This window comes from Brassica rapa, chromosome A07 (assembly GCF_000309985.2).
Source record: "Brassica rapa cultivar Chiifu-401-42 chromosome A07, CAAS_Brap_v3.01, whole genome shotgun sequence".
NCBI lineage: Eukaryota > Viridiplantae > Streptophyta > Magnoliopsida > Brassicales > Brassicaceae > Brassica > Brassica rapa.
The window spans coordinates 12,480,905-12,506,878 of NC_024801.2; the positions used below are offsets into that span (position 1 = coordinate 12,480,905).

Genomic DNA, 25,974 nt, shown 5'->3' on the forward strand with positions numbered 1-25,974 from the left:
TATTTTATATGTTTGACCTATAGCTACATTATTTATTACTACTTTTAAGCTTGCCGCTTTTTGTTAATGCTTGAAACTTGAAAGAAAACCAAGGCAAATATTTTAGGGACTTTCCCTGGTTTAAGTTATGGTTTAAGCTTGAAAGGGTTCAGTGGTTCTTGTTGGTTAGTGTATTTGTAGCCCATTCACATTTTTTGGGTACTGAATTTTTGAGTGATGGGTTGACTGGTTTCTGTATCAGTCTCTTGTTATTACACCTAACTAAGTAAAATCGTGGATCAAGAGAATGTCTGATAATCACTTTAGTCTTACAGGACTAGAGTCTGAGGTGAAGGTCTAAGGATGCTGATTGTTTATGTGATGAAAGACCTTACCGGTAAACTAGGTTGACATTTTTGTGATCCAGTGAATATTATAAGCTTTTAGATCTTTGTGTTGTTAACTTGTCTCTCTCTTGTTACCATTTTTTTGGCTTACATCTACAGTTCAAGACCTTAACCTTTGATCTTCGTAAGAGTTGCCACAAGATATAAAATGGAAATCTTCAGGCATGGCCGGAGGATAAGTCTTGGAATGATACAAAACCAGGTTTAGAGATTGAAACGATGAATAATAGCCTAAATAGCAAACACCGTGTGAAGCTCCCATCTATGTTGTACCCGATTTTTGGTTGATTCCACCAATTTTCAACTAGTCTTTTTTTTGTAACTGAGTATATTAGACACCCAACAGATTTAAGCAATTACAATCGGAGTTATGCTCGACAGTAAACGATTACAACCAGAGTTATCTTTGACGGTGAGAAGACCAACAAAAGTAGAAGAAATATAAAACATGGAATATAAATGCTCAAAAGGAGAAACTTGCTTATTGTATAGAAACATGCGGAGAGACTTCACTTATACCCCTGAAGTGGTTGCTCAAACGAGCTTGATACAAACGAAAGAGTTTGAAAGAGGGCATGGGGAGAAGCTGGATTTGGCTAAATAATCTTTTAGACAAGCAAGATCGACGATAACATCGACAATGTTCTCAAACGCAACAAAGAACATATTGATGGCCGGCAAAAGTTAGAAAACTCAAGAATCGTAGCCAAAGGTCTTAACTTCCCGGATCTGGAAATAATATTCAAGAACCATAGCCAAGAGACTTTAACTCGTCTTTAATTGTTTTTGTTTCGTTTTAACATTGCAATCGTTTGTCCTTTCAAATACTTTAAATTGAGTGCAAAAGAAAAATCACTGAGCAGCTGTGCTCACATAGGCATCAACTATAACAGTCATGAGTTACATCTTCGGTTGGTCATATCAAAATAATATGATCCTTTCTGGGTCGTTAGACTCATTTCAAGAGGGTTTTTTTGGGTTCCAAAACAACATTAGCACAATTTGTTTTTTTTTTCTTTGGTCACTCCATCAATTTAAGCGTTCCTATATGTTTTATCAATCGTACGGATTGCATTTCAAAAAGATGTAGTCCTTATAAACCATTTGAACCAGAGATGTGAGGAATAAGTCGTCAGTCATTCTTGGCCATCTAATTAAGCAGCATACAATTTTTTTATAAACGTGGTCACGTTTTTATAACATATGGCTAAGGCCAATACTTTACATGATTTATAAAGGGCGCGTGGGCATGCTTATAAGTTCCAATGATTCTTCACTTCACTTCACATGTTAGAATTTGCAGTATGTAAGAGCTTTTTTGTTTTCTGATCGTACAGAATCATGAAATGACAAGTGTACATTAAAAAAACCATTATCTTGATAAAACTATAAAGAGGGAGCACGGCGCTAAGCAAAAGAAAAGAAGTAACATCGAGAGAAAAGCAGATAGAGATGAAGCATCTCTATTGAGCAAAATAGATCACTGCAAGGATACTGAGAGCCGAAACCCACCTAGGAGACGGTTGACGAGATTTCTTGTTGCGTGCGTATTGATGGAATACCCCCAGACCGTAACTTTCGACTTTATCTAATTTTCATCATTATTGAGATGATGCCTAAAATAAGGTTTAAAGTTATGAACGCCAATGCTCTTACATTTGATCCCTACATACTAAGAGACTAACTGGTTATCCTAATCTAAAACATAGACTATTCGTGGAATGAAGGAAATTTAAACTAACAAATAGACTAATTACATATCAAAAACAACAGTTCATAATTTATACTAGTTCATGCTTAACTGTTAATCGAAGATCAAACAGACAATTTCCAAAAGAAAGAATCGAAGAAATTGCGGCCAAATTAAATTCTACACAAGAACAAAACAACTCATATTCTACGTATAAAATTATGTATATGCTGTATGCATGCACCGACCTATATACCTTGAAGCCAACAGTTAAAGTCTTAAACATTTAAAAATGTAAGATGGCTAAAAAACAAAAAAATTAACCAACATAATCTCAACTTGATCAAGTTGAAATCCGTTGAATGGATCCGGGAGTTCCCCCAAACACTTCAGTGGGTGATTGTCATTAAAAATGTATCCCCAATGAAGTGTTCAGAGGATCTCTAGGAGACATCCAACCAAAAAATATTGATTCTTGTTTTATATATAAACATTTGCATTGCATGTAGATATGGGTAGCAATATGAATACAAGAGATTGATATAATTGAAGTTTAGAAGATGGATGTAGTTACATTTCAATATATAGTTAAAGGCGATGGGGATAAATTGCAAGCTTCAATGAGAAAGAGATAAAGAGAAAAAAAAAATAGATGATGGCCAAGAAAAGCATATTGAATATAGACGCAAATTGGGGTTAAAGGAAAGAGTAAAGCGAATAAGCATTTTGAAAAAAAAGGTCTTTACGGCTTTTCACAAGATAGAAAGGATGCATACACGTAAAGATTCTGGTTTATACATTATATGCTTATAGTGCCCATACTGGTCTTGCTTGTCCTCACTACATTCTCCTACTCTTCAACATTTGATTTGTTATATTGTAAATTTGGAGAAAGGGTTACTGATGATGATATAAATTCCTACAACAAATCCATGATGTCCGCGCTGGTTATGAAATGATGAAAAGCTAGATCGATTAATATTTGTATACCTACTTAACTAGCTACATATGTGGCGCATCGCGTGGTATGTACCAAATATATCGCATTGAAAAGTCGAAAGTCAAATAGATGATGTCAGATACGATTAACAGAATTATGTGCATGACGGAAGAGCATAATACATATATTCAAGATATTTGTAAAGGTTCACATTTACAGATTTATATTCAGAACTAATCCATAATGACTAGTGAGCTATGGTCTTTTAATTTCTATATAACTTTGGTGTTTTAACTTTTCTTAAAACACAAACATTAGTTTTAACTAGGGATTGGACCGCCCTACGGGCGGGTATATTTACATTAAAATTATATTATATTAAAATATATTATAATTTTATAAAACATTTGAAAATTTACTTTAAATTGGAATAATAAACACAAACTGTTTTTCCTATTATCATTTTATAAATTTTAGTAAATTTTGTTGATTTGAGTTGAAAGGATCATTAACATTTTTCTGTTAGAAAAAATAAAATTATTGAATTAAAAATTAAGGAAAATGTATTAATTTCTGTTTTTCCTTTTGATTTACATTTCATTTTGATATAGTTGAAGAAAATCTAAAGTAAGAACAACTATTACTTTTTTATTTTTTAGAGCATCAAATTTTAATTTTATTACAATATTTATTTTTCTCACGATAATAAATTAATCCACCTTTGAACTAAATAAATTGAAATAATATAATGTTTTAAAATTATATAAAGTTATATTTTAAAGTTATATATGCATATTTATAATTTCATAAATAATAATTAATATATATTATTAAAAATGTTTTATAATATATATATTTGTTTCAGTTTATATTAGATTTTCAATTTATAATGGAATTTCATTCACCTTTAATTTTTTACTAATTATGTTATGTAAATTATTTCAGCAATTATTGAACTTTTTGTTTTATAACAATTATTTGTTGGAAATTTTGCTCATGCTATTTGAAAATATTTTAATAGATTAATAGTGTTATAAATTAATAAAGTATTATATTTATATCAGAAATTTACTTGAGTTGCATAACCGATTATATCAAATAATTTACTTCTTATAAAAGTTTAATGTTATAGCCTCATGGAAGTTATAAAAACTTTCCATGTTGCTCCATATATCTTCCCACTAATAAACATTTTGTTATTAGATCACTATACCTTGTTAGAGATGCAATGCAAGTGGATGGATAGTTATTGCTTCGATGGTCATATTCTTTGTAAATGTAGATGTGTTTAGCAGCTTTGGCTAGTAATGGGGATTGTATGACATGATAGGTGGTGGTTCTTGATGATTGTGACACTCTCGAGATGATCTGCTTGGAAGTTTTAAGGAAGCTCTTCAAGGCTCGATAATTATAATTTTAGTTGTATTTCAGTTTGTGTGATTAGCGATCAAGCATCCAAATTCAAATTTTCTTCATAAACTTGAATCAATGTAGATATATAAGCTAAATGGAGCACATACATAGACGTGTATCCATGCACCACTTACACAAAAATGGAGTACATAGACATTTGAAGTTACATGCATACACCAAATATACAAAAGCAAGAAAATTTTCAGCCACGAACACAAAAGGGAACGTCATCATCTTTTAGTTGAGCCGTCAAATACTGCCCTCAAAGCTCTGAAAGCTTCTGCTGTCAAACTACAACACTGTTGAAGTAAGCACCTATTACTGAGCCCTGGAAGAAAACTACGAAAGAAAACTCATTATATAGGTTTAATATTTAGCTTGTACATGTTTAAGTATCTTAGGTCGTACCGGTCCATGTCTTTGTTCAACGCAATCACGCAAAGCCAATCAAGGAGATTGTACTTTCTCTCGTGTGGAGAAGTTGGAAGCGGTGGTGACGTTAACGGTGATCATGCCTTCGTCTCGCGTAATAGAAACGTGGTCACTAAGAGCTACGGGTTTGCTGCGACTTTGTTTTTTTTTACCTGAAGAATCTTCTCAAGCGTGGAGATATCCATGATCATCAACAATAAGGACCGTAATCAAAAGCCAATAAATATATTAAAGAGACTCGAAGTATGTAAGATCATAACAGGCATCAACTTCAGAATATGAGATGTGGAAATCAATTAAAAGACTGCATTTAATTTACCATACTATTAGGACAGAAGCCTATATTTTAGGAGACTTGAGCAGTTGAAACATACCGCCTCCGCCTACTGAGCTTTGTGTGAACCTCCCTCTAGTCGTTTATTGCTAATTTGACGTTGACCCACCTATTCTATCTAGCTGTCCTAATAAACTTGTTTTATTTGTTTTAGAATTGGTTGCTCAAGCCACTTTTTTTTCTCAAGACACTTTCTAAAGCTAATCCTGTTCCTAAGTTAAAAAAAAAATTGGGTATTTAGGAACCATCGTATCAACTTGTTCATTATTCATTTTATGATACTAACATTATTAGAAAAAAAAAACAGTCGGAGTAGTTTCTCCTGTGATTATGGTGTTTCTTTGTACCACTTGTAAAAATGTTCTACTGATCCGGTTTAAAACAAACCAATAGTAGGTGGCACTTATGGTTTGCCTTAGATTTTATGTTACAAAGAATAATGGGGTATTACAGAATAATAATTTGTTTCAACCATTCAAGTAGCATCTTTTGTTTGCATAATCTTATGAATAAACCAAAAAAGGTGTAACATGACATTACTGTTAATAGCCGATTACAACATGGTATTCTCTTCTCGTAGTACCATGGGAAAATGAAGATAGGAAGAGATGCCTATAAGATCTTTCAATTTCAGAACTTGAAGAAACACAAAACAAAACAGAAAGATAAATGATTTACATTACGTATTGTCAAATTGTTGGTAACAATAAAAACGTATCAATGCATGCTCCATTTCTATCTCTTGACTAAACCGACCAGAGAATCTCACAGAGAGAGAATAAAAAAAGAGGATGAACAAATAAGAATCAACAACTATAACAGAGCACTCGAGGGAAAAAAACTTCGAGTTTGAACAGAGAACGCGAGCAGAGTCACCTGCTTCACAGATGAGAACAGGTTTACCTCCACTCAGTTTCTTCGCAAACTCGGGTTGGGCCTTTTCGTATTGATCCTTCACATATGAAGTAGCTTCCTCAGCTTTCTATGCATCCACAAAGGCTACACAGCATCCCCTGAAGCCTGCACCACTGAACCGTGCTCCATATACACCAGGTGCCTTCAGTAGAATCTTGTATAGCTGAATAAGTGGCTCCGCACCTTCACCAAAACCCTCACGTTTTAAGAAGAGAGAATGTAATGTCTGTGAAAGCATACTTGTAATATGTTTTCACTTTAAGTATGTTGCAGTGGGAGACAAAGGAAGGAGAGAGAGAGTGTACCGCATTCGTAATTCTCAATAGAGCTCACGTATATTGATGAGAACCATGGAAGAGATCTCCTCGGCGGCGAACTGTTTCTATTCGCCTCTGTAGTTGACGACGATCATTGGTTTATCGGCAGGAGCAGGTAAGATCTTGAAAGGCCATAGCTTCATGTCACTTTGGACAGAGGTGTCAATAAATCTCCGAGCAATCAATCTCTTTGCATCTGTCACAACAAAACAAATTGAAAACAGATTTTATTCACACATTCAAATATCATCCACATACAATTAGATCTTCATATAAACCGAAAAAAAAACAAAATCTCTGAAATCAGAACTAACGCATAACTATCATTATCAAAACCGATTGTGCAACTAAGATCTTCATATAAACCCTTAAATTTTCAAACAATTATCGCACATTAGAGAATATGAAGATGAGTTATACATACCACCAAGCCCACACCCATAAGCTCCCCCACCTTTCTTCACAGTTCTAGCTGCCCAAAGCCGTAGAAGCCGTGTCACAACAGTCTCCTTACAACACCTGGTCTTCAAACCGGAAAGCTGCATGTTAGTTATCGCCATGTCTTTGAAGTGTTTCAGTGAAAGCTTTTATGTTTTGAGATATAAGGATTTGCAGAGATTGATGAGTTTCTGTGCATCTCAACGAAGATACCTATATATAGATGCAGCTTCCGCCTGATAGAGATGGATCTCCGAGAAGTAGTGAATCCTCCAGCGACAATGACGCTCATCAATCCTGATAGAGCTGGATCTCCGTCGAGAACGCAGCAAGAGAACATAGACTGAGGCACAAGCATTGACGCTCGCTGACTCCACCGTCTCTCAACGAAGTCGTAACACCAGAGCCCATCGAGTTATCTCCGGAGATAAAGTCAACCGTCATAGAAGATTTTTAGACCGTGCTTCTATAACGCATCGTAATTGAGCTTCAACAACGAATGTCATCTCTCATCCGTTCTATCTTCTTTTCTCCGCCTGCAAAATCAAAATTCACAAATCAATCAAAAATACTCAAAATCAGAACAGATGAAATTCGAAAATCACCTTGAGCAAATTTTCAAGATGAAGATAGTCTGGTTCGAGAGACATATAAGATGGTTTGGAGGGGAGCAAGGAATACCATTTTATAAATGGAGAAACATGTGATTTGAATGTAATACGGGATCCGAAGGCTATGACACTGAATTTTGTGAATTTTTTCCTTGACGGTAGTGAATGATTTCGCCGGTGTGTTTGCACATGATGCTTGACGGAGTAAAACCTTGTGAGATATATAGTGAGTAGGGAGGGGAATCTGCAAAACGCGTTTCAATTGTTAGTCATGAAGACACATTGATAAAGCATGGTGATGGAATGCAACAGTTACATAGGAGATTTGGAAGAGCGAGAAAGTTAGTGGAGAAGGAGAAAGGAGAAGCGTCGGTACGTTTACGAGAAGAGATATCATCAATTGTTTTTTTTTCTGAAAAAGCGATAAATCTACGTGTATACTAACAATGAGCTGGCATCTCTTTATTGGCTGATTTTTCAATCAGACGTGGATACGCTCACAGGGTTTTATTAGTCCCTTTTAGTATAGGATAGATGGGAATACAAAAAGCTTATGTATATTTAATACAAATAGTGATTTATCAATTTTTATGTTTACATTGTAAATACAAATAAAATTTCTTACTACCATTAGTCCCTTTGTTTCAAATGCACAAAAACTCAGTATAACGAAATGCATACTACCATTTACATTTCCTATATGATCCACCACAACCCCCACCGCTTCACTGGTAATCCAGAGCAGAGCCCCAGACCTCGGATATCTACATCCCCATAGCAGATCTGGACGAACCTTCAGCGGAGCTCCAACCATAACACCAAGCATATCAATGGCAGGACGGAAGACGACAAAACGGAGCAAATAACAAAGAGGAGAAAGTTTCTGATTACCACATGTGCAGAAGGTGGCTACCGGAGCTAGAAATCGTCGCTGATTTGAAGATAAGAAAGAAGTTGGAGGTTCGAGGAGAGAGATAGTTTGATACTTCTTTTGGATATAAACTCAATATTCTAGCATAACGAAAATCATTTGCATATAGAATTAGAGGCACTGAGAAAGATTATGGAATTGGAAAGCATGCTCCAACATTCAACATGTCAAAATTTTGGGATTGATTGCAAAGACTTGATAGCAATGATAAAGAAACTCCAAACTAGGCAAAGTTTTGCAACATAATTGGAGACGATACATACTCTCAAGATATGTTTTTCGAACTTCAAGATTTTTTACATTTCAAAGGCCCAAAATGGAATTGATGATTTTTTTAGCTAGGTATGCACAACTTTTTTATAGTCCTTTTTATAAAGAGCTTTATTACATTGATTGTTCTATTCCGGTTTGGTTATCAAAACCACTTCAAATTTGAGTAATAGAATAGTCGTTTGTTGTAAAAAAATACAATATTCATTTTAACACTGCAATCTGGAAATGTAAACAATCTCACACTCTATATTGTTTAGACGCATGCAATTTGCATGAGAGATTAAATGGAGAATAATCGTTCAGGGCAGCAATTTGACGAAGGGGATGTCAATAAAAAAGAAGGAGAAAGACATCTCAGAGGAAGAGTCCATGCAAGGAATACTTATGTCGTTCAAAAAATTTCAAGCAAATGGAAGGCCAAAATAAAATATTCGGTCAATTATTTAACAAGGCCCAATATTTCGACTCGATTCATCATTCATCATTCATCTTTCACATAATCAAAATTTTCGCACGTTCTTTAATTGTATGATTCGAATATATGATTATTGGTCCCAATATGAAAATTCTTATTGGAAAATTAAAAGGAAGAATTGGAAACCCTTTGCACAGATATATAAATAAGGCATGCAGCTACTAGCTAGTGTTGTTTATCAGGGAAAGAGCTAGAAAAAGAGAGTCAAATGTCCCCATGAGTTCCCTTTAAGGCTTTAACGCTTCATTGTTAATACTCTCTTTTTTTTAGTCATTGTTAATACTCAAAAGCCACATTTATTTTCTTAAACGTTTGGTCAGTTTTGTATGTAACACTGAAGTGTTTGGGGGGACTCTTGGTGCCATTATGGCCTTCCTAGGGTGGACGTTGCAAAGGTTTTATAGTTTTTTTTTTAAGAAAAGGTTTTATAGTTTCTTTAAACTACCAAATTCTCTTAGAGTTTCAAATGTTTTCATGGATTTCATATTTCAAATGGTGTTGTTTAACATATACTTACTATATATACTTCCTTTTCTTTTTACATTTAGTATTCAACACTTTCTTAACTACATATATAGTTAGTATATATACACATAACCCATAACTGAAAGTGGATGAAATAACACCTGGAATAATCAAACCGAACCAAACCAAGTTCAGGTGATTTGAAAATAAAGTCTAAATTTCATTAAAAATAACAAAATAATATATTTCTATTCTAAGTTTTATGAAATATAAAATAAATAGGGTATTTATATTCCCAACATACGCATTTATGCAAAATTAGCTATGTACCAAAAATCACTATTATACACTGCACATGCACATGCTCCAAATCTGATTTGCTCTGATCCAGCTCTGATCCAACACGTGGTCCACAACGGTGCTTTTAAGGCAGATTGTTAATTTTATCCTTTCTTTTGGTTTTTTAGCCAATTGACTCAAATAAATATTAGAATGTAACTAAATTTTATAAAACATAAAACAAAAGATTACAATGTGGGAGTATATTTTAAACTTTGAGAACATCAACCAAATAGTAAAATATTTATTCTTGGCTTCGTATATAACACGATATATAGTCTAAACATAGTAAAACATTTATTATAAAATCTGTACTTAAAAAAAAAGTTTTCATTGTGTATTAGTAATGTATTATATGGAAATTTAATCTCCTTTTTCTATCTTTTTAAAATTTTGACTATTTAAATATTATTTTAATATATTAGATTAAATCAAATTTTTTATATTCATAATTTGGAATAAGTCAAATATGTGTGGAAAAGTGGTAAAGGGCTCACAGCTGTGAATACCGCCCTGAGTTCGATTTCTCTTGGCCATCCGGAACGTTTTAAGTGGTAAGAAAACGCGGATCCTGCGGACTTCGTAGTGATTAGTCTTTGTGCCTAGAAAGATTTTGGATCACACTATGGTTATCAAAAAAAAAAAAATGTGTGGAAAGACAAACGTATGTTTCAAAGTGTCATTTATTTCCATTTGAGAAATATACCAATTTAATTTCTATAATTTACCTTCATTTTCTTGTAACTGAAAATTAAAACTTAGCATAATTTTCTATTTTTTATTTCTTAAAATTTAGTTACAAATTTTAAAATTGTGCTTAAGATCTATTTATGAACTTTATAAAATTTTATTTAATTTCCAAGAAAAAAAAATTTAAATTTGATTGCAGTCTAAAACCTCGACAAACCGGCGACGGTGTGTAAACAGTCGGAGCTGTGGTGATGCATGCCGAAATTGGCTCATCCGGAGCAGAGGTATCTCACTCGCTTTCTCTCTTCTCTCGTTTCGTCTCACTGTTTACCTTTTCCGTGACTACTAAGCGTGATTGTGATTTTGATCTCCTTAATTTGAATTTATAGTTCTCTGGATAGTCTCTGGTGAAGTGAAGTGTATGGAGAGTTCTGAGGAAGATTTTGATGATTCCGATGAATGGAGTTTCTAGTGGTATGTGAGCTTCTTTGGGATCAGATTAGGAATCAGAATTCTCATTTTGAGCATTTTCATTCCTTTTAGTATCTCTCCTAATCATTTTTGGCATCTAACCTTTTTCTGAAGGATGGGAAGCTGGCCACGCTAAAATACAAGCAGATACATTTATCTTTTATGTTACATCCTTTCAACTGTGAACCACACTTAAGTCTTATTAGCAGAGGCTTCATTAGCTTGAAAGTTGAAAACCAAATCATAATCATGGTTTCCTTAATTGAACCACCCAGGAATTGGTAACTCAGTGCTGTTGTGGCAGGATGTCACAAATGTTCCCGTGCTACACTTGTATAATCATTTTGGAGGCAAGAAAACAAAACTGCCTGAGATGGTAGGCTCCTCTTAGATCGATTTAATCGGACAGGAGCAGCTTCAACTTCCTGTAAACCAGAAAGCTCGTAACTTGCTTGCAGATGTTGAAACCAAGTCGGTCTTTTCTTATTTGAGCAGTCACATCAGCGTGAAATTACTGTGCTTATTCACTTTAAGTTCAATTGTGCTGTTTTACAGTATGTCGTGTCCAATCTTTTGCACCGGTGGTTGAAATTTTTTGCTGACTGCCTGCTTGAAGGCAACCTCACAGAGGGAGCCAGCAACCACGATAAAAATAATCGGTATAACTAAGGCCATTGTTATCAAAGTTTGTTGATATTTCAAAGCAATCTTGTTCTGTATTTATCCCTCTTGTGAGTTTTGTGATATATAAAGGCGTGACAAAGGAAATGTGAAAGTAGGGTTGCTTTAGCTAGCTGTTGTTGATTTGGGAGTTTCCTGATGGCAGTTGCCTTGCGGATGTATATAAACTGGTCTCTCTTATAATTTATTAGTTGGCTTGGTTTGTTTGTTCTTCCCCACGTGGGTCTTGTGATGTTTTGTTTTTACTTAGGAGGGGCTTCTGTGAAGAGTTTATTTATTGACATGGACATTTGCTTTGTTCGGATTTGGAAAACAAAGTTGATTTGGGGAGAATTAATGTTATATACACATGGGATGTAAAAGTGGGCAATACAAGCCAAGTGAAGAAATAATATGGTTTGAGAGACATGTTTAATTTTGTCAGTTTGATAAGATTTGAGATTAAGATTCAAGGAAAACATATTGGACAGGACCACTGAGACATTAAGATGACACAATTGTATTGCTTTTGGAGTGTGAATTGTCACTGGTTCGTCATGCTTTTGATTTTGGATTCTGCATGCGAATCATAAGATGATACAGTTGTATTGTGGGACTGAATGGTCGTACCACAGAGCGATTTTGAATGAAGGAAGTATCTCTAGAAAAACTCATTTTCATATTGTTTTTGTCATTCTTGTTTATCTGTTTTTTTTTGTTCTATAAATATGGAAATATATCAAAAAGGAACATGAAGTATGTTTACAAGAGCTAGTTAATCATGGAATTACATTTAGCTCAAAGCATTTAAAACCCAGGAAGGAACTTTGAAGTGGGAATTAAAAATGCTTAAGAAAATCTGAACCATTTGGATAAAATCCCTTGGCACTGGTTAATAACCGGGCGAAGAGAATGTCTAGAATCATGTCAAATTTATTAGATTATTTTCAATGTATTTTGCATATTTTTTAAAAGGAAGAGTCTCTAATAAAAATAAAGTTTATTCGAATGTATTTTTCAAAATAGCCTTCATTTAAATAGTGTAAAATATAATAATTATTTTTCTACTAAAAATAGAGAAAATGATAGATATATCTATTACAGACGAGTAAATAAAAATGAATTAGCAATGTTCTTAAACAAAATTTTGTTGTAACTGAAGACCCTTTATTACGTTTACGCATTCCCCCACAGTTATACTGATTTTGTCCATTGTGTAAATTTGAGGTTAAATTAGACCAATACATTCATTTGAAAAAAAAAAAAGACAACACAAAAACATTCGCTCAACAAACATTTTTTGCTCAAAAAAAAAACAAACAACATTTAGTTATTATATGTAGCTAAAATTCATCAAAATAAACCATTATTGACGAATCGCCATGGTTCATGCACATTTAGCGCCTAAACCGTTTAGATAGTCTTTTTTTTAACACTGAAATATTCATCATAATCAAATGGTGGGGTGCCTATGACACGCCACACCAAAACCAGAGTATAAAGTACAAAAAAGAGAAAAAACAACATGAAAAGAAAGATAAAAAGTAAAAGTCCGATACCAATAGGCATCATAACAGAGGACAACAAATAGTAAAATGCGGAAAAAAACCAGAGCTGGTTATTGACCATGTCTCCTTTTTTCAGTAAGCACATGATTTGACCATTAACGACCCACGGGCTATATAGGATTTGGGTTTGGTTGTCTTTCGTGGTACTTTCTGCAATGCGAGTTGCATGCATATTCTTTGACATATTTGCGTGAGAAAAATTCCAAGCCTCCAGATCATTCAGCAATTGTAAGATAGCTTGTGTTAGTTCGTCCAACTCTGGAAAACCATTCGGGTTGAGAAAAATCTCTCTAGCAAGGGCGAAAGACGGTTTAAAGATGATGTTCCTCTGTCTTGTGCTTCTCATGCTATCTACTGCCTAGTATATAAACCAGTGTTCTACTTCTCATAGAGATGAGATCGCAGAGTAGGATCTGTGGCTATGCAGCATTACCGATCCGTTGGATTGATGTAGGATCAATGAAGCTCCACTTGTCTGTGAGCTATTTATCCACGAGGCACCTAAATTACATTTAATAGCATTATGAGGAGGGCACTTTCAGCCCAATGTTGACCCTACATTAGGACCTGTCAAAGTAACAGACTATGTATCAGAGCAGTTTATTGACAACCACATGTCTAAATCCTCCTTTGCACGAACTAGAGCTGATGCAGATTCATATCTCATTTGCTCAAAGACTAGTGCATTTTGGGTCTTCCAAAGGTACCATAAAATCCAGGAAAACGTTCTCAAGAGAGTGGCATCCTCTTTCTTGTATTGATAACTACAAGGTGGAACAAGTTCAAGAAAACAAACCCTGGCGAGAAACCATTTGCTGGAAAAGGAATTCATGACGACGACCACGTCTCGACTGTCGTGGCACACTGAAACAAAACATGACATATGCTTTCAGAGTTAGCTCCACAAGCAACACAAGCTGGGTCTACTGGGATGAACCTAGACCTTAAACGCTCTTTAATTGCTAAAGCTCATGACAACGCCTTCCAAAGGAAGTGCTTCAATTTTGCGGGACATTTGGTCTTCCAGATCGCTCTCACAGCTGTTTCTCTATGGGTTGAGTGGTTACAGCTGGGGGTGATGATAGTTTTGTAATATATCTAAAAAACGACAACCACTCTGGGATGTATATCCATGTTTGGTAAAACCCCAAACGAGGATGGCTTAATGCTGAAAATTTTAACTGCATTTTCCTCAGTAAAGGCATCTTTCGCTCGTAATTAATTTCATCTCCTTGTCTTGTTATGCATTAAATTAGAAACCTTAACAATCACATCAACAAACCTATCTTGACGTTACATATGGGTCTTGGTATAGTGTCAAGGATCCAGTTATCAGAGCAAACACTCGTCTTTGTTACTGGTCCAATCGATGTCACAAGTCTCTGCTTTAGGAGTTCTCTACCGTGCATTAAGCGTTGCCAAGCGTACGACGGCCTAGTTCCCATACCACATGATAGAAAGCTTGTATTTTGGAAATATCTGCTCTTTAATATTATGGCCAACAGAGATTCTGGCTTACTCCACATTCGCCAAGCTTGCTTTGTAATTTTTTTTTTTAATTTTAATAGTATGTCTCTACAGCATATTCTTAGAACACATATATAACGTCTCAATTTTCAAAGATAAAAAAACATTGAAAATTGAGCCAGGTCTGGATAATGCAGGCATTATAGATTTTAAGGAAAAAAGTCATGATATTTTTGATTTTAATGATGTACAAGTGTGGAGTTCGCCCTAATTAAAATTTGCTCTCTGACCTACACTTCGAAGCGCTGTTTCCTAGCAATGCCTTTTGACGCCGGCAAAGTAGCTTGCTGGCGTCACCACCGCTCCTCTCCTCTCTTAGTCCTCTATGTCTTCTGGTTACTCATGATGCCACCTTCTTGGTCTCCGGTTACTTCTCCGTTGGAGATAGCTCGTTCACTGCCAAGTTCTGTTTCCATCGTCCGCTCTTCGGCTCACCTTTATCTCGTCTGTTTCACCATGTCCCAAAGTAGAGCTTTCATCGCCAGCTCTACTGCTCATCCTTCAGTCGCCGCCTTCTTCGCTCACCCCTCCGCCGCCGCCTCTTTTGCTCACCCTTTAATTTTTGCTTCCTCTACTCAGCCTTTCATTGCCGTGATCCCTCTCGATATGTGCACAAACACTGTAGCTGCTCAGGTCGAGGACAGACTCACAGGATCTGCTCCTCCTCACCTCCTCGATTCGATGCTTCAGTGGCAAGATCTATTGGCGTCTATATCGTCGCCTTCATTTCGAGTTATTTCTGGACAAGAGATCGTCTCTCCGCTGCGTCGGCACGGCCCTCCGACGTCTTCCCTCTATATATATGCTCTCTCCCCTTCCAACAGCTGTTACTACTCCACTGTCAGCTTTACTCTTCCGTCGCGTCACATCGCTGAGCCCCACCATTCCAACACAGATTATGGACTCCCCAACCAATGCTTTAGGTTGGGTCTGGCCCATTTATGGATTTGCAATGTCTTCTACCAAAGGCCACTCAAAAATCATGGCATAATAAGATTTTATCTTTGCTGAATGATTATGAACTCGGGTCATCGATCCTTCTTTGAAGCATCTTGTTGGTCTACAATCTATCATCTAGATTAAGTCTACAGGATTCACCTAGTCCAAAGCCGTGATGTTGTGCTTAGTTTTGATCCACTATTTCTTCTGCCTTCACGGGTCGGTAGAGATTTGATAGTCTATGCTCTATTGCTCATGAATACCACAGTCAAATTTAAGCAAATGAGACATTTTTCTACAGCTATTACCTACTGTTCTGGAATCACTCACATTTTCCTACCACCTAATAGCTTTCATCTTCGACAAAGGTCCTTTGAGATCTCGGTACAAGCTCATCCTCCACACCTATCAGATACATAAACTTTATTTGAAGCTAAGGAGAGTTTGTCATCATTAGTGTTGGTGTCTACCAACCGTTATCAAACCCTCTTTCTAGGATTTTTCTGTCCTCGTTCCTTGTACCGACTTTAGTATGTTCTTCGTAACATCAGTTTCAAGGTTTCAAATGAAGTATTTCTACGGGTTTCTTCACCCCTTTAACATTTCTATCTTTCATATTGCTGTAGCTTTCGTTTATCATATAGTCGTCGAGTATACTGGTTGTAATCGTCTAAACCGGTTTGGTTTTTAATTTGATATAAGTGTTTGTTGTTAAAAAAATGATGTACCAATGTTAAATAAAAAAAAAAACATTATTCCGTGGGACATTAACAGAAACAGAGCCAGGTTTAAAAAAGCAAGTATGTAGAACTCTCGTGATTTGTCAGTTTGGCCCACTACCACTAGCTTCATAAATTTTATTTCATTTTTGTCTGCTAGTAATCATTATGAAACATTGTGATCTTGGTCCATGATTCGACCTATAAGATAATTTATTATATAAGAACAATCAAGCAAATCTGTTTCTCATCCAAATCTCAAGGATCTTTCCGCATGGGTTCTCTCGATTTACCTCACGTATCATCGTTCAAGGTTCTTTTTTCAACTTTGATTTCTATGAAGATAAAGAAATTATCACTACCATAATGTATAATTTCGATGCACAGGGAGGAAGCGAAATATTTCTTAGGAACGTGTTTGAGAATATACTGAAGACGTATTTGAGGAAGAACCCGACCGCGAAGACGATATGGGAGCTCGTTCAGTCCGTGGACAATGAGAAGATCTGCTATGACCACTTTACTTTCAGGACACTTAAGGTACGTACCAATAATACTCTTCAGAATTTGTTGAAACTAGTTGTAATAATCGTTTTTCTTTGGGGTTGTAATTGACATACCGTATGTTTTATAGGTAGATGGATATGGAATAGATTCCTTATCGAGTTTTTTCATGGATTATGGATATAAAATTGGAGGCGGACTTGATTTTCCTAAGAAGAAACTGCGAGTTCTCTGGTTTTCTCCACCGGATGCTCAAGCCCCAAATGACGGTCACGGTCTAGCCAATGGTCCTTTGCCACGACTTGTTATAGCTGAGGTTCTTGTGGACGAACTAAGCCTTGAATCACAGGTATTACTTGTTACAAGCATGTTGTTATTCTTTAAATTAAAATATCTAAAGGCTGATTCCAGATATGTGGAAGATTACAGGTTTAAGGTCTAAAATTTTCACTGTGAACAAACTTTGAAAAAAACTGTTATTTTTTTTTTGGGGGACAAGAAAAAAACTGTTTGTTATTATAAACCATTAAAGATATATAATTTCACACTTTCCTAATTCATGGCTAACTAGGGGATAATAAGGAAGTATTTGAAACCACTAGGTGGTAAACAAGCCGTTCTTTCAAGTACTTTAGGGTCTTTAATTTGGGAGAAGCCTACATGGGCCGACTTCACGCAGCTTGCCAAGTAAATGTTATTACTTTCTGATCAGTGATATATCCTTATAACTAATAATTGGTGGTCAGAGCTAATTTAATCTTGAAATGTATGCATGCACGTAAAGAGAAAGCGAATTTGCGGCATGGACACTTATCCACGGCTATACAATGAACCATCTCGCTTTTGCGGTTCATCGATTTAAACACCGTTTCAACGACATTAAATATGTCAAAGAATATCTTGAAGAAAAGGGATTCAAACTCAACAGTGACGGAGGAATTCTCAAAGGTTTCTTTTACTTATTTCCGCAATTTTCTAACATATCCACATACACACTGGCCCCAGTTAAATTGTGATATTGTGATGTTTTGCTATTTTCTTTCCTTTGATAGTATTACACTGACCCATTCCTCCTTTTTTTTTTTTCATATGTACCGTTTCAAAAAAAATTCTCTCTTTTATTCCCCCTCAGTGAGTCAAGATGGTCTACTGATACAAATCTCATCCATCTCGGAAAGGCTTGCGGTTGAATTTGCTGATGGAGTAACTGAAATAATCCCGGCTTCGTACATTGAGTTCACGCAACGTTTAGCTCTTCCACAGTTCAAAGATATGCCGAGTGATGAGGTAACAGAAAGAAATAGACGATTCATATTAATTGCATTTTTTGCGATAATCTAGCATTTTTCAATTTTCGTTGTCATGCAGATCAAAGAATATCACAGACGTGAGGCCTTTGAACTCGATAGTGCCAACCACGTAATGGAAAGCACACGTTTTGCAGCACAATTCTAGAACTAAAGTTGTTGTGTTCGGCTCAGTGTGTCAAATTTGTGCGTGTATGTGCTTGTATGCAATATGTTCAAATGTGTGTGTGTGTGTGCGCTTTTCTTTTTTTTTTTTTTTTTTTGGCTCAACTTCAACTTTCATTCACCAATAAACTTAGTACAATCAATTAACCTCAACAGAGATTATACCACAATACAATGAGGGGATCTAGTGCCACCCATGATCACTTCCAAGGACCATACGCCACCTAATCCAAATCTCATTGTACCTTAAGCCACAGTGAGATGAATTTACCCTACAGGTCAGAGTAAACCATCTCTTCTACCACCTAATTCGACCAAAACGATACAAGACAACTAACACACAATGAAACTAAACCTATTCATGGAATTACAAATGCAAACCAAGCCGTGGTAACCGTATAATCCACGTGCTCTCCATGTACCATCAGCAACAACACCAAAGGCGCTTTTCCAGAACGGGTTGAGCCATCGGAGTTCCTTGCCTGATCCTTAGCCTTAAAACCGGACAGAGAGTCCGGACTGAGAAAGTCGGGCTTCGACGACAACACATACCGGCAAGATAATCTAAGCATCAAGAAGAGTGAAACTCATACCACCGGAACGAGCCACAGCATCAACTCCGGCGCTGGGATGTAGAGCTCCACCACGTACGCCAAACAGGGCTCGCTTCTCCGGTTGACCACTCCGTCGTCGCAAACCCCAATACGTGTCGTCTCTGAAAACCAGAGGACGAAGCTTCCTTCTGCTAGCCGTTAAAACTCTCCTCCGGTAGTCTCACCGCCGCGCAGGAGTGAAGATCCGGAGTGGAGGAGGCCTCTGACCACGTCACGCGCCGCCGTCGAGAGAGGATTCACCCGAGATCTTAAAAAGGAAAATTAGATCTGGGAATCCTCAAACCCTAAAAGCCGACCCACTCTGCCACCGTCACTCCGTGGGTCTCGCCGCTGCTCCAAAGTAAGTCCAAGACCGTCTCCGTCGATCTACAATAGATTCTCCGGGGAAGTCTCGTCAGATTCAGAACCGCTTGCATATCGACGAAGGAGTAGAGCGGTGGTGGAGAGAGCAAATAGAAAAAGAGGAAGAGAAAAGAGAAAGGGGGCCTCCGGCACCGACAAACGCCGGGCCGGAGCTAAAGTTTCAAGCTTTGGTTTCTAGAGAGATGGGAGAGCGTTTAGCGTAGAGAGAGAATTTTTGTTGTGCGCTTTTCTAGATCCTTATGTTGTTCTTTTCTTTTGGAGTGAAAATTACTTTTATATATAACATCTCGTGATAGTTATATATTATTGATAAGCGTGCCAGTTTGTACAATGAATCACATGGTTCATGAATATGGTTTGTAATATTTGTTGTTTTTAAAAAAAAACTAGATCTCGACCCGCACAACCGTGCGGGTGTTTGTTTTGACTTATATATATATGTTGAAATTTGGTTTTACATCATTAGTGATATATTTAGTAAACATTAACCATATTTCAAAAATATATATATTTAGTTAATTTAGTATCACTTTTATTTATAACCTCTTATTATATATTTAATTTTGGGTTTTCTTTTGAAACATTAAACGAAATCTAAGTAAGGTAACTTATTTTTGATAGCTCTGATGAAATGTCTTCATTTTATTGTCTGATTAATTTTTGAATCAATAATTTTTGTATTAGGTTTCCAGTTTGCCGGTGTTGGACAGTCGTTTGGTGCTATAGAAATTCTTGTGAATCCTTGAAAATAGAAAAACAACAGTGGTTGTCCCGAGTAGAAGTGAAAAAAAAAGTATTAGATCAAGTAAACGTTTTCTCTTTTCTTTTTAAACTTTACTTATTTTTGATTGTGGTGAAGCAAATGATAAACGCTTGGTTATTTATAGATGAGACGGTTCCTAGATTTTGGGTATTGTTGCTTTAAATGTAAATAGAAAATACGGAAAAATATATAGAACCGATTTTCTTAACAATAATTTTTGATTATCTTCTTAAAGGCAAGAAATCTAGTGATTCTTAGGATATTCTTGGGGAACATTGTAAACGATATTGGCCTAAAAAAGAAGGTATTGTTTAAAATTGGTAACGATATTTGGGTATATATGATTTACAATATTTATGTTAGATTTGAACAAATTTTATTTACTTTAAATTTTTAGTTTGTTTTTATTATAGTTATAATCACGATATTTCTGGTTTGGTTTGTAGTTATAATCACGATATTTTTTTTTTGTGTTAAAAAAAAAAAGGTATTGGATTTTTAAACGTAGGATATAAATGATTTTTAAGTAAATGAATATACCCCTATATTGTGACCAATAGAATATTATAAAAATATCTATGAGTTTTTTTCCGGCTTTTAGTATTTGTGTTAGTTATGCCATCTTCATCTTCTTCAAATGCTTACTGTGTTTTTTTTTTATCAACTAAATGCTTACGGTGTTTACTTTAAGAAAGTAATAAGATTTCTCATGTCAAAGATACCAGTATTCATGTTCAATGCTAATGACATTTAAAACAATCTCTATTTACAGGAATATATGAATCGAGAAATATGAGAATCCACGGAAAAATTGATGCACATCAGCACATTAATGGTTGATGAATTGTGACACAAGGTAAAAATTATGAACCGAACAATTCATGGTTGAAACGTGTTAAAGACTACCAACACAAGAAACATGTACATGGTGTAAATATTAATTCGAGCTTGTTACTCTCTTACATGTACATGGTGTAAACTTTACTTGGCTGTGTAAACTCATATAAATGACAAAGACATGAATTATGACTCACGATGAAGTTTATAAGAAAAATCTGACGTTTTGAAGTGTGTTCGTTTATAGTCGATGTGATATTGGGACAATGTTCTTAGTTTTGTATAGAGTATAACATAATATACAATTTGTATAATGAATATAAGAATGTACATTAAGTAAAGGCTGTTTATAACGTGGGGTTTAAGATAATATTAATAATAACATTAATGATAGGACAATTAGATGCGATAATTTCTAGTGATGGTTCAAAATAAAAATATCACACATAAAATGAGTCATGACTTCTGTTTTAATATATAAGATTTGTTTTCAGTTATAATAAATTTTTTGTGTGAATGTGATTTATTGTGTATATTATTTATATATTAAAACATTCAAGAAGTGCTACGCCGAAATTCATAATTTTTTTTTCGATAAATTTTATCGGCTGATCCGGGCGACTCCATAATTTTTTTTAGATAAGAGAAAAGAGGTGTTTTAAAATTTATCCCTACATGATCTCGTCGTGTATTATTCAGTTAACACAAAACTGTTAAAACACTTTTTAGATGTTGTAAAGGTACGACATTATATTATTCAACCTCTTCTCTTGTTAAATATGTTAAATGTATCCGTATATGTTCACTTGTAAAAACCTCAATAGTAAATAGGAAATTCACAAAATGTACATGGTACCAGAATTTTAACAACAACAAAAAATACATTCTACCAAAGCTCTTAATCGACATCCCTATTATTTTCTTCTCATTTTTTCACTTCTAATTTTCTTCTCAATTAGAGGTAGTATCATTGTACAATGAAACATAGTCAATTCATATAGTCATATATATGCAATGCCGATATATATGAGGTCCTATACAAAATAAAAAATCAGGCTCCTAAATAATATATTAAAAGATCAACTAAATTCAATTTTACAATAAAAACAAATCATAATGTCCTAAAACCTAATAAACTATATCAACTTAAGAAATTAAATCTTCTTATATATTTTTGATAAATCATCAAATTTTTATTTCATAGTTTTTGGATCACATTATTTTGTACTCGACAAGATAACCAAACCAATTAATCTTACATGTGATTGATTTGATTGTAAGTAATACTTTATGAAAATTGATGTTAATCAGACAAACATAAAACTGAATAAAAAATTGGAAACAAATCTCTAAGATTTTTTAGTTTTTATTTACTATGTAACTAAGACTACTTAAAATGGGTACAGTTTGATAGGGTTTAATTAAATATTATTTACAATTTGTAAATGTATTTTACAATTTGATCATTACAAAAATCACATTTTATTGGTACCAGAATTTTATTTTAATTCATTTTTAAAACCGACACGTCATCACAAAATGAACAATACAAGTCACTTCGTTGACTTGGTAAACAAGTAAACCTCATTGGAGGTTTGTTATAATAAAAATATCACATTCAAGATTTAAAGTGCTAGTTAAAAACGTTCAGTGTTTAAAGTGCGAGAATGTGACAGTTTCAGGGTTAAAAATGCGATATTCCCAATATAAAAGTCTAGATTATCAACATTATGTAATTGTGTATCAAAGTATAAAAGAATTTACCTTCAGACTTTCTTGCAATCCACAAAGCACCGTCTTTCCATCTGGATTAGAGCTCAGGCAACGGAATCCCCGGACAGTTCGACGTCTAAAAGAGATGAAGAGAGACATCTCTCCGGACATCCTTTTCCTCATGGAAACAAAAAATCCCGACAGCTTCGTCAAGAAGAAAACAGACTCGTTACAGTACGAGAACTCACTCTTGATATCGCCAACTGGTCACGGAGCTGGTGGACTTGCTCTCTTCTGGAAACAGGAAATCAAAATTCAAATTCTAAGCTCCTCAGCAAACTGTATTGATACCTCTATTGAATTTGAAGGAAAACAATTTTTCGCTTCTTTCATCTATGCTGATACTGTTATACCGAAAAGAAGAGCCCTATGGGCTAGTCTAATAGAGCAGAGTACAAGAAGAGATGCTCCTTGGTTCTTGACGGGAGATTTCAACGACTTGCTTAACAATGCAGAAAAAGTGGGAGGTCCGGCCAGGACTGAGGGGTCCTTCACGGACATGAGAACGTTCTATTCCGAGGGGGATCTCTATGATTTGCGCCATTCGGGAGACTGTCTGTCTTGGCGAGGAACGAGAGGAGATTATCTTGTGCGGTGTCGACTGGACCGTGCAGCGGCAAATAGTTACTGGGCGGAGCTCTTTCCGAATGCACGATCACAATATTTGACGTACGAAGGTTCCGACCATAAGCCCATACTGTCATTCTTCGAGCCTGATAAAAAGAAAAGACGCGGCCTCTTTAGATATGATAGGCGACTCAAGAACAACCCGGAGGCTAAAGTTCTAATTAAACAAGCCTGGGATAGTCCCCCATACTCATCTGTCAATGACAGAATCAAAGAGGTACGAACTGCACTGATTCAATGGAGCAAACAGCAGTATAAAAATAGCAGAGAGCAGATTGAGCAGAAGCGCTTTGAACTGGAGGCAGCGTTGACTGACCCAACAAACGACACTGAGCTCATCTCGAGGGTCTCCAACGAACTAAACGATGCATATAACTCGGAGGAGGAATATTGGAGACAAAGAAGTCGACTACTGTGGCTCAGTCTCGGAGACCGCAATACCGGCTTCTTCCACGCCACAGCAAAGAACCGGAAACGAGCAAATGCATTCACGGTGATTGAAGATGCAGAGGGCAACATGGTCTATCAAGAAGATCAGATAGGGAGAGTGATCGTTGAGTATTTTCATGAGCTATTCAAGACTATTGATGGCAACAGAGAGGAAACCGTAATGCATGCTCTATCACCAATGGTGAGCGCAGAAACGAACGAGCAGCTAATTGCAGTCCCAGCAGCTGTGGAGATCAAGGAGGCCCTATTCTCTATTCATGCTGACAAAGCCCCGGGACCAGACGGATTTTCAGCGAGCTTCTACCATACCAACTGGGACACCGTCGGACCTGAGATAGTGAGAGAGATCCAGGATTTCTTCATCACGGACAGACTCCCCGAGAGGATCAATGAGACGCATATTAGGCTCATACCGAAAGTGCCTAGCCCGCAGCAAGTCACGGAGTATAGACCTATTGCACTTTGCAATGTCTACTACAAGATTATATCCAAGATCCTTACGAAGAGACTCCAGCCACTCCTCTCAAACATAGTCTCCGAGAACCAATCTGCATTTGTACCGGGACGAATGATATCGGACAATGTCCTGATCACCCATGAGGTTTTACACTATCTCAAGAACTCTGATGCAGAAAAGAGATGTGCCATGGCGGTTAAAACCGACATGAGTAAAGCTTATGACCGTCTTGAATGGGAGTTTATAAGATTGGTTTTTCAGAGACTAGGCTTCCATCCCAAATGGATCTCATGGATCATACAATGTGTGTCCACTGTTACGTACTCCTTCCTCATTAACGGTTCACCTAGAGGAAGAGTCACACCGAGCCGGGGAATCCGTCAAGGAGACCCACTCTCACCCTACATATTCATACTATGTAGTGAGGTTCTCTCGGGCTTATGTAGCAAAGCGCAAGAAGAAGGCTCCCTTAAAGGGATCAAAGTGTCTCGAGGGACTCCTCGGATCAACCATCTTCTATTCGCGGACGACACAATGTTCTTTCTACGAGCCAGCAAGGACAGTGCCGAGGCTCTCACAAAAGTTCTCAAGCTTTACGAGGAGGCTTCGGGACAGTCGATCAATGCAGACAAGTCTTCTATTACCTTCTCTCGAAAGACGCCGGCAGCACTGAAGACAGTTGTTCATGATACACTGTCGATACAAAAAGAAGGTGGGGTTGGAAAGTATCTCGGTTTGCCGGAACACTTCGGTAGAAAGAAATGCGATCTGTTTTCCTCCATCATTGATCGGATCAAGCAAAAGGCAAAGGGGTGGTCCAACAGATTCCTATCTACAGCAGGGAAGATGACCATGCTCAAGAGTGTTCTATCTCCTGTCCCATCGCACGCGATGTCCTGTTTCCAACTACCAGTTTCTTTGTGCAAAAGAATTCAGTCAACGCTCACACGGTTCTGGTGGGATGATAGCATGGGACGCAAGAAGATGTCATGGATCGCCTGGAATAAGCTCATTCGTCCCAAGGACCAGGGTGGTCTCGACTTCAGAGATATACAGAGCTTCAATGAGGCATACTTGGCCAAACTAGCATGGCGGATAATCAACAACCCCGACAAGCTCATAGGACGCATCCTGCTCGGCAAATACTGTCACAACGAACCTTTCCTCGCTGTTGATGTTAAAGGAGAAATCTCTCATGGATGGAGAGGGGTATTGATAGGCCGGGATATTGTAATGAGCAATGCGAGTTGGGAAGTAGGCAATGGTGAAAGTATCAACATATGGACAAAACCGTGGCTCAGTTGCGAAGCACAAGAGAGCCCAATGGGACCGGCCCCACTACAGTACCTAAATCTCACTGTATCTGACTTCTTTCTCCCAAACAGCAGAGAGTGGAACGTCGACATGATACGACTGGTGCTTCCTATGGAGGAACAGAAAATCCTAGCGATTAAACCGAGTGTCACGGGAGCGCCGGACAAGCTGTCTTGGCTTGGAGCAAAATCAGGAAGCTACACTACCAAGTCAGGCTACGCAACTGCCCTCTCAACCAGAACGGATCCAATGGATACCTCGATAGCA

General features: G+C 36.5%; 1 protein-coding gene and 1 long non-coding RNA gene across 8 annotated transcripts; one reads left to right on the top strand and one right to left on the bottom strand.

The window, feature by feature from the left end:
- Positions 1 to 1,348: 1,348 nt before the first annotated feature.
- On the bottom strand, positions 1,349 to 16,376 carry LOC103829211. Of its 6 annotated transcripts, none has more exons than XR_004449246.1 (6): positions 7,793 to 16,376; positions 7,547 to 7,720; positions 7,079 to 7,401; positions 6,852 to 6,951; positions 6,416 to 6,623; positions 1,747 to 6,293 (listed from the first exon to the last, which is right to left on the bottom strand). It is a non-coding gene; the product is annotated as an uncharacterized LOC103829211 (long non-coding RNA). The 6 variants fall into 6 exon arrangements; XR_625494.3 differs by having other exon boundaries at positions 7,471 to 7,720; XR_625497.3 differs by having other exon boundaries at positions 1,349 to 6,293; positions 6,852 to 6,966; positions 7,471 to 7,846.
- A 247-nt stretch (positions 16,377 to 16,623) lies between these two features.
- LOC103829213 lies at positions 16,624 to 19,919 on the top strand. 2 transcript variants are annotated; one of them, XR_004449243.1, is made up of 8 exons: positions 16,624 to 16,846; positions 16,921 to 17,073; positions 17,168 to 17,386; positions 17,609 to 17,724; positions 17,822 to 17,985; positions 18,170 to 18,324; positions 18,406 to 18,576; positions 19,705 to 19,919. XR_004449243.1 is itself a non-coding variant. In XM_009104869.3 (7 exons), exons 1-7 carry the CDS (start codon positions 16,808 to 16,810, stop codon positions 18,490 to 18,492), a joined length of 933 nt encoding a protein of 310 aa, XP_009103117.1. In that variant the 5' UTR covers positions 16,624 to 16,807; the 3' UTR covers positions 18,493 to 18,600. The 2 variants fall into 2 exon arrangements, 1 of the variants encoding a protein (XP_009103117.1); XM_009104869.3 differs by lacking the exon at positions 19,705 to 19,919 and having other exon boundaries at positions 18,406 to 18,600.
- The last annotated feature ends 6,055 nt before the right edge of the window (positions 19,920 to 25,974 follow it).